Below are 13,593 nucleotides of genomic sequence, written 5' to 3' on the forward strand. Positions count from 1 at the left end.
CCCTATTTTTATAATACAGTCATGCGTTACCTAACAATGTTTTGATCATTGATGGACTGCATATACAGCAGTGGTTCCATAAAATTATAATGGAGCTGAAAATGTCCACTGCCTAGTGACGTCATAGCCATGGTAACGCCACAGTGAACGCATTACAATTGCTTACAGTGTTCAGCACAGTAACGTGCTGCACAGGGCTGTAGGCTGGGAGCCCTGGGCCACACCAGAGAGCCTGGGTGTGCAGTAGGCTGTACCATCTGGGGGTGTGTAAGTGCACTCTGTGATGTTCACACAATGACAGAGTCATTCAATGACACATTTCTCAGCACATATTCCCATCCTTAAGTGAGGCACGACTGTTATGATAGTGACGGCTGATGATGCCAGACAATGCATAGGATTTAATATGTACGTACCAGGCATTATTCTCATGTATCGGTTAATTAAGTGTGAATGTTGTCCCCATTTTTCAGATGAGAAGTCTGAGGCACAGAAAGATGAAGCAACTTGCTCAAGGTCACAGGGCTGATAGATGGCAGAACTGGGATTTCAGTGTAGACTCTCGGCCTCCGAGTCCAGTCTTGAGAGGAGTTGCCTGTTGTGGTGTCCAGGCTGTCTGCTTCTTTCCACTCTAGACCTCCTTGTGTCTTCCCCCTCCCACCTCTCCACCAAGCTGTTCTCTCAAGTCCCGATCACCCAGACATGGCCCGTTCAAATGCTCAGCTCCCTGCTTCCTCAGAACACTTTCCGCATTTGTCTTCGTTTCATATCTTACTAGTCTCTTTCACTGACTCCTCTTCACTTTCCAAGATGTAAACATTAGATTGCACCAGGCTTGGTTCTCAGGCCCCTTCTCAGTGCTCACTTACCAGCCTTGAGGCTTCCCTGACGTGTTGACAGCTCCCACGTCCCATCTGCAGCCCAGCTCTCTCCCTGCACCAGACTCATCCCTCCAACTGCCTGCTTGTGTTGGATGCTCTGCTGAGGACGTCCGACAGGATCTCAAACTTGACATGTCCAAACTTCCCCACCCCCACCCCTTTGCATCTTCCCCACTTCCCTAAATGCACTTGCACACTTCCACTTACTCGGACACAGAGCCTTTAGTCTGTTTTCTTTTTTCACACTCCAGTTATAGTCTGCTGGTAAATCGTGTTGACTCTACCTTCAAAGTGCACTCAGTATCTGACCACTTGTGACCACATCTGCCCCTACCCTGGACCAAGCTATCATGTCGCACGGGGATAATTCATTAACATCTTCACTGATTTCTTGCCTCAGCCCTTGCCCCTCTGACAGTGCTCTCTTTAAACACACAGAGCCCTCTGGTGGCCACCGTGTTGCCCTCTACCTGCTCCCACTCTCACTTCTCTTCCAGATGCTCCCCTCTGGCCTCTCCAGTGCTGCTGCTCAGAGTTGCTGGGAGTGGGGATGAAGGGCTACCCTGCGGCCTTTGCACATGCCACGCCCACCTGGGAGATCTTGCTAGGATTCTGCACCAGTCACTTCCTTCGAGTCTCCAGTCCAGTGCCACTTTCTCATGAAGCCTTCCTTGATCGATTGCTCTAAATTTACTGCCTCTGGAAACTCCCTCCCTTTATTTTCTCTACAACCCGTAGCATCATCTGGTATATATCTATTCACTTGTTAGTTGTCTGTCTCCCCCTGTTCCCTGTAAACTGCATGAAGGCATCCTTTTGCCTGTCTTGCTCACAGCAGCAGCCCCAGCGTGTTCCCTGACATATAGGAGACGCTGAAAAGCATTTGAAGGATAGGTATTTTCACAGACAGCGGAATCGAAGGTCTGAGATTTTGTTTCTTGCTCAGGGCCACAGATCCTAGAAGTGCCAGGAGGGGGGTTGAAGCCCTGACATGAGCTTAATTGCTCTGCATTCTCTTTCTTCCTGTTAAATAAGGACAGGAGCATGGAACGAGCCGAGCTGCTGTGAAGATGAAACGGATGCATGGGAAAGCACTTTGTGAACCCGCAAGCCGAAGGAATGTTATCTAACTGATTGAGAGCCCTAGCTTTTTATGTTATTAGCAACCTACCCAAAGGTTCTTTCATGTTCTCGGGTTTTTACTTAGGAGTAGCTGGTTCTGCTGCCACCAAATTGTCGACTTTCTTCTTCCTTCTGCCCTTGGTGAGAGAAGTAAGTGCGTGTGTGTTTGTGTCTGTCGGCTCCTGTCTGTCTGTAGCTTTGATCCCCACACTAGCCAGCAGGTCGAGCGCCCTCTGACCTCTGTGGCCAGTCCCAGGGGGAGGGGGCCTCTGGAGCTGGCGTGGGTGTGGCTGTCAGTGTTTGTTCATGTCTGTGCTCCTGGAGAAGGCTCACGGCATCAGCAGGTGCTTATCAGTATCAGGAGTCCCATCTTGCACAATTCTCCTGGCATTCTGCCCGACCCCTGCCCCCACTCTCTGCGCAGACTGGAGTGAAGCGATCACAGGCCCATTATGGCTAAATACTGGGGACATAAAATGAAGCCAGCACTCTTGATGAACCGCGGAGCTGCTGCTCTGTCTCAAGCACACAGTTTATATTTCCCTGAACCCAAGGTGCCTTCCCGGGCTCTTAGCACAGTGTGGAGCGGTTCAGCCCTTCTAACGCTCAAGGTATGATAATGACGCAGCTCTGAGAAGAGATGGTGGAGAGCCTCCCACCTAGACTTCCTTGTGTGTGGTTTATTCGTTTGAGTTCCTGATTTTGAAGTAGGAGACAAATGCAGCCGATTTCTTGGAGCACCTTAAACTGCCTTTTCTGAAGACAGGAGAGCTGTGGCACTTTAGAAGTGGACGGTAATGAGAGTTTGTGGGAGCCTTTGGCTCCAGCCCTTGAGTGGTCCTCGGGAGGAGCTGGGCCTGGGCCTGGTGTCTGTACTCCATCGACTGTGTGGGGAGGTGGGGGTGCAGTGACACAGTCCACAGCTGCTTCACCTTGTCGCCAGGTCACACTGTGCTCGGGGGCCACCCCTTCAACAGCTGGTGACGTCTTGGGGCCTTTGCAGCGGCCTGGCGCACCTGGGGAATCAAGCAGGAGGTGGGGCATCTCTAAACCCAGGGCTAATGCCCAGGCTGGGGCAGGCATGTGGGCCGCCTTCCAGGACTCAGGGCAGGTGTGGATGTCAGCACCAGGCTTCATCTCCTGCCGAGACAGACCAGGTCAGGAGCGCCTGGGCTGCCTGTCACCCCCCGTGTCCTCGGCTTCCAGAGCTGATGGGCTGGAACGAGGCATGGACCCTTGATTCTGCGTCCCAGCATTTCCAGGGCCTGTGTTCCCAGGGGCCCCGGCCAGCGGGAGGCTGCTGTGTGGGCGGGAGGAGCACAGCTTCTGTAGGCTTGGATCCCAGCTTCACCGCTTACTTGCCACCTGGGGACTCCCCGTCTGCAAAATGGGATCAAGGCTACAGTCAGGGGGGTGTGTGTTTGTAGAGGGCTTTTGGGTGGTAGCCTGACAGGTAGTGAGCCTTTTGGAAGTGATGGCTGCTGTCCTTAATGGTGGGGTTACTGGAAGGCTCAGTGGGGTCACGCAGAGAGGAATGCTGGGCTTTGGAATTCGGTCTGAGTTCAAATCCTCGTTCTGGTGAGTCATTGATTACTTAATGAGTGCTTATTGTGAATTTTACACTGGGGTCGAGACTGTGTTGCTTTCCTGCTAGTCTCTGATCACGGGCAAGTCACCGTAGTTCTCTGAATCTGTTTCTTCATGTAAATATGGGTAAAAATACCAATCTTGCAAGACTGTGTTGAGAATGAAATGAGCATTTATAAGTGGTAGCTAGCCAGTTTACTTTTTTCTACTATAACTTTTTCTACTCTACTATAGGATTTATAACTCTATGGTTAGTGTGTGAGATTAATTGCTCGTCTTAAATTATTTAAAAAGATATATGCAACCCTGTGTTCATTGCAGCATTACTAGTAATAGCCAAGATATGGCAGCGACCTAAGTGTCCATCAATAATGAATGGATGAAGAAGATATGATACATATATACAATGGAATATTATTCAGCAATAAAAAGAATGAAATCTTGCCATTTGCAACAACATGGATGGACCTAGAGGGTATTATGCTAAGTGAAATAAATCACAGAAAGACAAATACCGTATAATCTCACTTATGTGTGGAATCTAAATAAACACAATAAATAAATAAACAACTCGAAACAGAAACAGACCCACAGGTATAGAGGACAAGTTGATGGTTACCAAAGGGGAGGGGAGAGAGATATGGGCATTTTAAAAATTAGAGTCATCTAATAATCTGACAGTTTTGCTTTGGGGTTCATGCCCCAAAGAAGTGAAAGCAGGGTCTCCATTAAAAAAGGGGGGAACAGGTTTTGTAATAAGATTGTCTAGCTTTTCATTTCAGCTCCATTATTTGCTAGCCTGGTGACTTTGGAAGTTATCTAGACCTTACTGTGCCTCAGTTTCCCTATGCACAAAGTGGGGGGGGGAAACCAGTAAAAATAAAACAGGTGTAATTAATAATATATTTTATCTCACCCATATTATTTCAGTGTGCAATCAGTATAAAAAATGAAATGAGATATTTTGCATTCTTTCTTTTTGTACTAAGTCCTCACAATTTGGTGTGTCTTTTATACTGCAGAACAGCTCAGTTGGGCCCACGACCACATCATAAATGCCACGTGTGGCTTATGGCTGGTGGCTGCCAGGCGGTGCTGGCTTAGCAGGTCTGGGGTGTGGAAGTGGTGTGATCTGTGTAATACTGACCTCTCCTCCATAGCTGGAACCAGCCTTCTCCCGTCAAACCCTTGAACAACCAGCCCAGCAGCAGGTTGGTAACTCTGGTAGTTTTCAGCAGGGAGAGGAGGGAAAACGGAGGGGTTTCCTCATCTATGGGTCCCCTGGTACATCTCCACTGGACACACCTCCCTGGATAGCAAGTTAGTATGTGCCATTTATTTAGCTATTATTTTTAAAAATTAGAATAAAATTTCAGTTATCATTGACATACAGCATTGTATTAGTTTCAGGTAGACAGCAGAGTGATAAGACATTCATATAACTTCTGGAGTGGTCACCCTGATAACTCTAGCACCCATCTGACATCTTCTGTGTGCCTTTGTTGAGCATCTGGTATGGCCTGTTCCACAGATGTACTAGATGCTTCAGATCATGTTTTTTCCTGATTTTTTCAGTTACTCTACAAAGCGGGTTTCCTTATCCCATTTTACAGAGAAGGAAAATCAGGACAGGAGAGAGTAAGGACCTTGCCCAAGGTCATACAACTAGACCTGACAGAGCTGAGGCTCAAACCCAGTAGCAAACCCTTGTTCTTACCTCTGCTCCTGCTGCTTCCCGAATGGGGTCCAACCCTGGATGTACAGTATGGTTTCTGAATTGGAAAATAATGCACATAAGGAATTTAATGTGCGCACACATTTGTGTCTATGTACATACCTTCAGAAAAAAGACCAGAAAGCTATAATTGGAGAAAAAGTATAAACAAAACAGTTCTGTCTGGAAGGATGTGTTCCTCCCTGTTCTCTCTGCCTTCCTGTCCCCTGCCTACACATACTGGGGACCAGCTAGAATGCCCAGAGTCGACCAGTTGCCCTGAGTGTGGGTGGGGGAGGGGCAGAGCAGGTGGAGTTCCATTAGAATCAGGTGGAACTCAGGTGTTTGTGGAGTCTTCCGTTTCCCTGGCTAGGGAGGCTGGGAGCAGTGGGGTGACCAGATGGCAGCTGCCACTGTAAAGCTGGAACTCAAGTGTCTTCTCCAACCCGCCTGGACCGCTTGGCGGGAAAGAAGCCAGACTGCGGTGTGAGCTCGTCTTTGATTTCCTCCCTGCTGGTGGCTGGTGAGCAGTGATGTGGCCCCAGAGTGGGCGAAGTGCCGGAAGATACGTGGGGCGGGCCCGGAAGGATGGGACTGTTTAGGCATTGGGGTCGGGCAGATGTGGGTCTGACCTTTGACACTACCCCCCCAATTTTGTGACAGTGGTAAGGCTTTGGATTTCCCACTTGTAAAACCGGACTGATCACATTAGCCTGGGCTCTTTTTATTGGAAGACAGAGACCCACTGGAACCAGCTCAAGTTAAAAGCAGTGTCTGTCACACGATACAGAAACACGTCAACGTAACGTAAGGACAGCGGCTTTTATAGAGCTGGGCCTTACGGGGCTGCACCCGAAAGACGGGCGCAGTCTCCTCCCTCTGCGTCTTAGGGGTCCTCCCCTCTGCTCCCATTTCCTGTCCCCTGCCTGGCTTCCCGTACTGTCTGATGCACACGGCATCAGGTGGCTTCCTCGGGGCCTGCTCCCTGTGGTTGTGCAACTTCGGTGTCGCCTCGTTTCTTCGTTTAGATTTCTGAAGCAGAGCTGTTGGCCCAGCTCATCTTTTCAAGCAAGCCCCACAGTTGAAAGGCTCTGGCAGAGTCTGGATGTGCCACCCTTGCCCAGCAGGCCCCCTGCTCCAGTGGGCTGAGGCCAGGCCCTTTAGTAGGTGGTCCTCAGCCCCTCCGGAGGAGGTGGGGTCTGGATATTATGCATTTAAGAGCATCAACCACTGGGGCTGGGGCTGCGCTGCTGTGTTGGCTTCTTTACCCACCACAGGGTTTATTTCATGCCTTCTCTTTACTCCGGTCTTTCCCAGCTCCCCAGACTTGAGGCAGAAGCCCTTTCCGTGTCTCTGAGAAAACAGACACCTCTTGTACCCGCCACACAGCACAGACCTGCCCCCTCCTGTACCATCTTCTCCGCCTCACCGCCCGTTGGATTCAGGCTGCCGTGCTGCCCTCAGAGGCGAAGCTGGCCTCCTGCGCCCTCCGCTTCTCCTACAGATATCCCTCCTGTTTGTAGCATCGGGGTTTCTCCCACTCTGTGGCCCCCTCAAGCATCCTCTAGTTTCTCTCTCGGCCCACATGCTCTTCCAGGAAAACTTCAGACCAGTGTCTGATGCTAGTCGGAGCGCTGGCATGCGGACCATTTATCACAAGTCCTGACAAAATGAAGGAGTTCGCTCCAGAATGTGAATAAGCTGTGTACTGTGTGTGACTTAGTTCGGCTGACATTTGTTTTCATGGCGAGTCCTTCTCAGTGGAGGACGTGGTGTGCGCGTCACACGCCGGCACGTGTTCCTCTCCTCCCGGACAAGTCGCAGTGTGTGGTCGCGCTGTCGGTAGCCCTCAGTGAGCCCTCACCGCAGAAATGACTCATGTCACATCTCCACGTGGCAGAATGCAGTGGCTGTTTGTGTAGCTTCACTTCGTCTCTTGGTAGTTTCGAAGCAATGGCTTCACTCTCGGGGCCCCCAGGACTCCCCATTCTCTTCTTCACCTGCCTCTTCTCCCCAGGCTCCTTCGCTCGCTTTCCTCTCCCTGTCCTCTGACGGTCGGGCTGCAGGACCCTTCCCTCCGTGTCCCTGTCCTCTGACGGTCAGGGGCTGCAGGGCCCTTCCCTCCGTGTCCCTGTCCTCTGACGGTCAGGGGCTGCAGGGCCCTTCCCTCCATGTCCCTGTCCTCCGACGGTCAGGGGCTGCAGGGCCCTTCCCTCCATGTCCCTGTCCTCCGACGGTCAGGGGCTGCAGGACCCTTCCCTCCGTGTCCCTGTCCTCTGACGGTCAGGGGCTGCAGGACCCTCGCCGGGCCCTTCCCTGCGTGTCCCTGTCCTCTGACGGTCAGGGGCTGCAGGGCCCTTCCCTCCATGTCCCTGTCCTCCGACGGTCAGGGGCTGCAGGGCCCTTCCCTCCGTGTCCCTGTCCTCTGACGGTCAGGGGCTGCAGGACCCTTCCCTCCGTGTCCCTGTCCTCCGACGGTCAGGGGCTGCAGGGCCCTTCCCTCCGTGTCCCTGTCCTCTGACGGTCAGGGGCTGCAGGACCCTCGCCGGGCCCTTCCCTCCGTGTCCCTGTCCTCTGACGGTCAGGGGCTGCAGGACCCTCGCCGGGCCCTTCCCTCCGTGTGCCTGTCCTCTGACGGTCAGGGGCTGCAGGACCTTCGCCGGGCCCTTTCTCCGTGTCCCTGTCCTCTGACGGTCAGGGGCTGCAGGACCCTCCCCGGGCCCTTTCCTCTGTGTCCCTGTCCTCTGACGGTCAGGGGCTGCAGGACCCTCGCCGGGCCCGTCCCTCCATGTGCCTGTCCTCTGATGGTCAGGGGCTGCAGGACCCTCCCCGGGCCCTTTTCCCCATCTACCTTGCCCTCTCTGAACTCACCTTGCCCAGTAACCGCTGACTTCTAAATATAGATCTTCAGTCCATACTGAGCTCCTGACTCATTTCCTCATTGACTCCTGGGTGTTTCCATGGTGACGTCTAATAGGCGTCCTCACACATGGACAGGTGTAAACAGAGCAAGCACCTCAGGCTCTTTCTCAGACCCACCCCCCGTTCTTCTTCATCTCTTGAGGCAGCATTACCCCCACCCGCTGCTCAAGCTCTGAACCTTAGATCCACTTGTGGGTCACCCCTTTCCTTCATGCGCCAGGTCGATCTGTCTGGTGGTCCTGTCATTTGTACCCCCAGAATATAACCTGACTCCATCCTCCTCTCCATCAACGCTGACCCTCCCCCTGGGGGCCACCCCTTCCCCCATCCCCTGTTCCAAGGGCCTCCCTTTCATTCTGGTGCTCACTCTCCACTGAAGGCCTGGTCCAGCACAGGGAGCTTCGTGCAAACGTGTGCCTGTGGGGGTGAAGCCCTTCCCTGCCTGGAGCCTGGGCTGCTCTGGAGTGAAACCCGACCCCTCACCACGGGCTGGGTGACCTGGGCTCTGCCGCCCTCTCCAGATTGGCCTCCTTCACTCCTCTGCCTGCTGCTCTTCCCCACCGTGTCCTGGCTGGTCCCTTTCCGCTCCTCACCTGTCATCTCAGACAGCTTTCCCTGACTCTGAGCCCACAGCGCAGGTGAGTGAGGGCAGGGAGGCCGCCCACAGTAGCCTGGAGAGGAACCCGGAATTCAGACCAGTGTGTCTGTCCCTCAAATTCTGACCGAATCTGCACTGTCGCCAGCCTTTTCCCAAGCCTCCGGGAACTCCCGAGTGCCTGTCACAGATGTCCAGAGCTGGTCCTCGCCGAGGTGGTGCCTCACTGTGGCGCTCACCTGAGAGAGATGCAGACAGCAGAGGGGCAGGGGCCCCTCGTGCCGGGGTCCCCAGGGCTGCCTGCCTGCGGCCAGTCCTGTGAGGGCCACAGCGAGGCCTCCGCGTTCTCACTGGCCTGGCAGGCCATCGCCTCCAGGGGAAATCGTTACAAACCTGAGCGCGGCTAATGGCTGGTGTCTTTGAAAACTGTTTTGTGAGGATGTCCCAGGGAGAAAATGACCTGTGGCTCAGCTTTGAACAGGGGTGCCGTTCACTGCACTGATAGAAGCCACTGGTACTGTTTACAGACTGGTTGACACAGGCAAAGACGTGCTTCTTCTTGCTTTTCTCCTCTCCAAAGTGGGTAAGATGCCTGCTGTGTCTGCCTCTCAGGCTGTTGGGGGAAGTTCCAGCAGTGTCAGCTGCCGAGGGCTTGTGCCTTCTCTGTGCCAAGCCCCGGTGGCCCAGATTCTTGTCTCATCCTCACCATGGTCCATGAGGAGGGTGGGGCACTGTCATCATTACCTCCTCCCAGGTGGTGGTTGAGGCTTAGAGAGGCTTGGTGGGCACTGCCCAGGGTACAGGAGGGGTGCGGGGTGGGGAGAGGAAGTGGCTTCGTGGGGCTCAGCCACCTGGATGGCTTTTCTGAGGGGGAGTAGAGGGCCCCATCCGGGTCCTCCCAGAGAAGGTGTTCCCATTGTTCAGATGATGACAGTGAGACCTAGGGGTGTTAGGTGACTTGTCCCAAGCCATTCAGCCAGTAAGGGGTACACCCCGAGTTTGAACCCAGGTCTGTCTGAAGTTGGTTGAAAGATCTGAAGAGGAGAATTGGTAAAGCCAGGGGTTTCTACACCTGTCAGGTCTTAAGAAAGTAACAGTAGGTATTTTTAAAGGCCAAATGGAAATTGTACATTTTTCCAAATGGGGTCACCCTGACCTTTAATACTTGCTTTTGGCTGGCATTATGTCATCCCAGAGTAATAATATTAGTCATCTTGTACCATAAGAACCTCTGCCTGATTGTGGGTAATACAGTCATGGGATCCATACGGGATGAGAGGAGTGGGAAGAGATTAGGGTCTTTCTAGCAACAGGAGGGTGTCACGGAAGACCTTTTCCCGCTCAGATTTCACTATGCACATTCTCCACTTACCAACATCACTCCGGTGTGAATGCCACCTTCCTCATCGGTGGTGCGGGCCACGCACCGGCCTAGAGCAGCGGGGCACACAGCGTCCCGGTGCGAAGGCCCGTGTGCTCGAGGAGTGTGGGACCCACTGCGGTCTGCCTGTGAGGACGCGCAGCACCCTGCTCCGCGCCCAGGACCCCGGGATGGACGTTTGTCTTTACTCCCCTGCCCCATACCCAGTGCCCACGCCTCTCTGTGTTTAGAAAACACCCTACCTACTGTGGAGGTTGGAGGCTGGGCCGTGGGCCTTCTGGGCCTCGGCTTGGCCGGTCAGACGCGTGGGAGCTGGTGATGCTGGAGAATTCCTCCCGGGGGCGGGGCGGGGACAGCAGCGCGTCTGGTTTCCAAGGGCAGCGGTGGTGGCCCCAGGGCCTGCGGCTCCAGTGGCCACTGTCCATGTGGTGGTACAACCTGTGGCCTGTGGTGGGAACTGGGCTTCAGTCTTGCTCATTTCCTCAGTCTGGTCCTCTGGCTTTTCTGGGGATCCTGTGACGTGCCAGAGACCTTGGAGGAAACTCCTTCTTGGTTTAAATGAGCCCAAGTGTATTTCTGTTGCTTTTTAAACCTGAGAGTCGAGTTGTATGGGGCTGTTGCTCTGTAGTTGTCCACGGGTTTTACTCCCCCTGGGCCCCTGATGGCATTGCTTCAGCTGGCACCTCTCTGGGCCACAGAATTGATGAGAACCCTAGGTTGGTGGGGGGCAGGCCCGCAGGCTCAGCCTCTCTGCTCATTGCCTGCCACACCCCATCGTGCACCCCTGGACTGTGGGTTTGTGAGGATGGAGCCAAGTCTCCCACCTCTTCCTCGGCTCCTCCAGCAGTGCCCCGCACACAGCGGGTGCTCAGGAAGGTTGGCATGGGTGGGTGAAGGAACTGACGGGAGACGGGAGAAGGTGGTGCCTCTGGGCCCTCTTCGGTCGCAGGGAACCTGCCCTGGCCTGGGAGCAGGCGTCTGGCAGGAGGCTAGCTGCGCGCGGCCTGGAGTCTGCGGGTTGTCTGCGAGCTGATGCTGGAGATCGGCGGGGGAGACTGGAACTGAGAACGGCAGAGTACTGGTAGAGCCATGGGAGGGAGAAGTGTGCCCCTTTCCTGCGTGGAGGCACGGAAGTTAGTGCTTTTCCAGTGATTATGTTTTAATGGAACTCAGGCATGCCCAGCTTCCCATGGAGCGGAGAGGCGCTATCTCAGCACACAGGTGGCCCGTGCGTGGCACACCTGTGCGCGCCACACCTGTGCACGCCGGCTGGGACACGCTGGTGGAGGGTGACCTTGGGGTCTATCCAGCTCCCCACCTCCCACCACCTAGCAGGACTGGCGCTCACCTCTGCTGATCTTCACTCCTTAGAAGCTGCAGATATTTTTCCTAGTTTCGCATTTGCCTTTAGCTTTGCGATTTCTTTTTCCTTTCACTCCCTTCGTTCTTAATTCTTGTTCTCTCTACAGGAGAGTCTGTGCCTTGACCAGAGGAGTGTGGCCCTTTCTTCAAAGCCTTCTCTGGACACACCCTCCTGGCGTCCCCTAGGAAAGATGCGGCAGCTCAAAGGGAAGCCCAAGAAGGAGACGTCCAAGGACAAGAAGGAGCGGAAGCAGGCCATGCAGGAGGCCCGGCAGCAGGTCACCACGGTGGTGCTGCCCACGCTGGCCGTGGTCGTGCTCCTGATTGTGGTGTTTGTGTACGTGGCCACCCGCCCCACCATCACCGTGTGAGCACCAGGAGGGGAAGCAGCAGAAAAAAATGGCTTTTGCTGTCCGAGAGTTTCCTGGTGCTGAGCTCTCAGCTGGAGCACCTGTCTTCTCTGGTCTTTGACTTGATTAAAGTTTTTCCACTTTTCTTGGGAGGGAATAGGGAGCATTTTTTCAGTGAATGTGCCATATATCTTATGGTCCACTTCATGTGCCTTTCAGACTTCAGAGCTGTGTGTGTGTTTCTTTTTCTCTCCTAAAACCCATCCGTGGCTCCACCCGGTGAGAGGCGGCACCTCGGGATCATGAATGGGTTGGAATCAGTGCTCACCCCATCTTCATTGTTTTGAACATGACTTTTCCTACATATGTCCACATTTCCGAAGGGACTGTATTTCTTCTCTGTGCTCAATGTGATTTTAAATATGTCGACTCAAAAGTGAAATATTTATTTTTCGAATAAAGGAGATAATCGCCTTACCTATTGGATGTGTACCTGGTTTTGCCAGCAGGGAGCCTTCTTCTCCCAAAGCGCTGGGAGGTGCCATCTGCCCCAGGGCTCCCTCTCAGGGCAGTGTCTCCCTTTCCTCCCTGCCTCCCCCCAGCATTCTCTACCCACCCCTCACCCCCTGCTGTGCATCACTTCCAGGAAGGTTGTGCTGTTTGGACCACTTTAAGATTGAGAGAATCTTGAGAGGGGCAGAAAGGGTGTGCTAATTGGTCTGTTTTAGCAAAATAAGAGTTCTAATTGGAACGTGCCCACAAGTGCTGTGTACACCACTTAGCAAACAGCAACAAAGAGGTGGTCCTGGAGGGGAAGGTCAGCTTCCCTTCTGTTCCTGCTGAAAGGCTGCTAATTGCTGGCGGTCCAGCTGAGCTTCTGGTGCAGACGGCCCTGCTGGCAGCTTGGCTTCTTGTATTCTGAAGACATTGTGAGCCGGTCCTGATGGAGCAGCCCCTCTTTGGAAGTCAGATCCACAGTGACTGTTCTGAGGGCTCTGTCACTGCTGGTTACAGAGAGATCTGTTGGGGGAGAAGAGCTGTTCTAATCTCGGAGGCTGCAGGATGCGCTCCCCGATGGCCAAGCTGTTCCTGAGGCTGCGGGGCCTCTTGGACTGAGGCTCTCGGGATGACCAGGCAGCTGTTAGGAAGAGTTCAGCTGATGCTCGGAGAGCCTGGGACTGGCAGGGCTGGCAGGCTCCTGGTCTCCGTGAGAGCTGGCCTCCGTGGAAGGCACTGCCCGCGCTATGCTCACTCAAGTGCCCGCGGCCCTGGAAAGAGTTTTACTAAAATATTTTTCAGATGCGGAGACTGCTCACATCAAGTTCCCCTTAACTTTCTATCTTCCTCCCTTTATTTGGTTCTTTTAGGAGCCTCATTGCTTGTTGGTCTCATCCAGCAACATACACAAAGATAGAAGAATACAGTATACCGCATGTCCCCATTGACCAGCTTCAGCAAACCCACGCGGGGCCACCCCTGCTCCCCCATCTCTACTGCCTCCCACACCAGACACCCCCAAGGGCACAGCACACTGGGTTGTTCTGCAGCAAAACAGGAGGCGGGGTTTTAACCCAGACAGTCTGGTGTCACAGTTCAAGCTCTTGATCACTAAGATCTGTTACCTCGTAGTACTCATTTCCTCTATTTCTCCCTCCGGTCTACTGAAACCTTCTCCCAGG

The 13,593-nt window shown here is 53.7% G+C and overlaps 1 protein-coding gene across 6 annotated transcripts in view; it reads left to right on the forward strand.

The window, feature by feature from the left end:
• The window catches only part of SMCO4 (single-pass membrane protein with coiled-coil domains 4), a 76,664-nt gene extending 64,324 nt beyond the window's left edge, over nucleotides 1–12,340 (forward strand). For 5 of the 6 annotated variants that reach the window (XM_036259051.1, XM_036259049.1, XM_036259050.1 and 2 more), the window contains one exon: nucleotides 11,672–12,340. In XM_036259051.1, the coding sequence (XP_036114944.1) occupies nucleotides 11,756–11,935 (180 nt within the window). In that variant the 5' untranslated portion in view covers nucleotides 11,672–11,755 and the 3' untranslated portion in view covers nucleotides 11,936–12,340. Of the gene's footprint in view, nucleotides 1–2,088; nucleotides 2,154–11,671 lie in introns of all 6 variants that reach the window. The other variant, XM_036259052.1, reaches the window with a different exon arrangement.
• Nucleotides 12,341–13,593: the final 1,253 nt, after the last annotated feature.

This window comes from Molossus molossus, unplaced genomic scaffold, assembly GCF_014108415.1.
Source record: "Molossus molossus isolate mMolMol1 unplaced genomic scaffold, mMolMol1.p scaffold_m16_p_13, whole genome shotgun sequence".
NCBI classification, from domain to species: domain Eukaryota; kingdom Metazoa; phylum Chordata; class Mammalia; order Chiroptera; family Molossidae; genus Molossus; species Molossus molossus.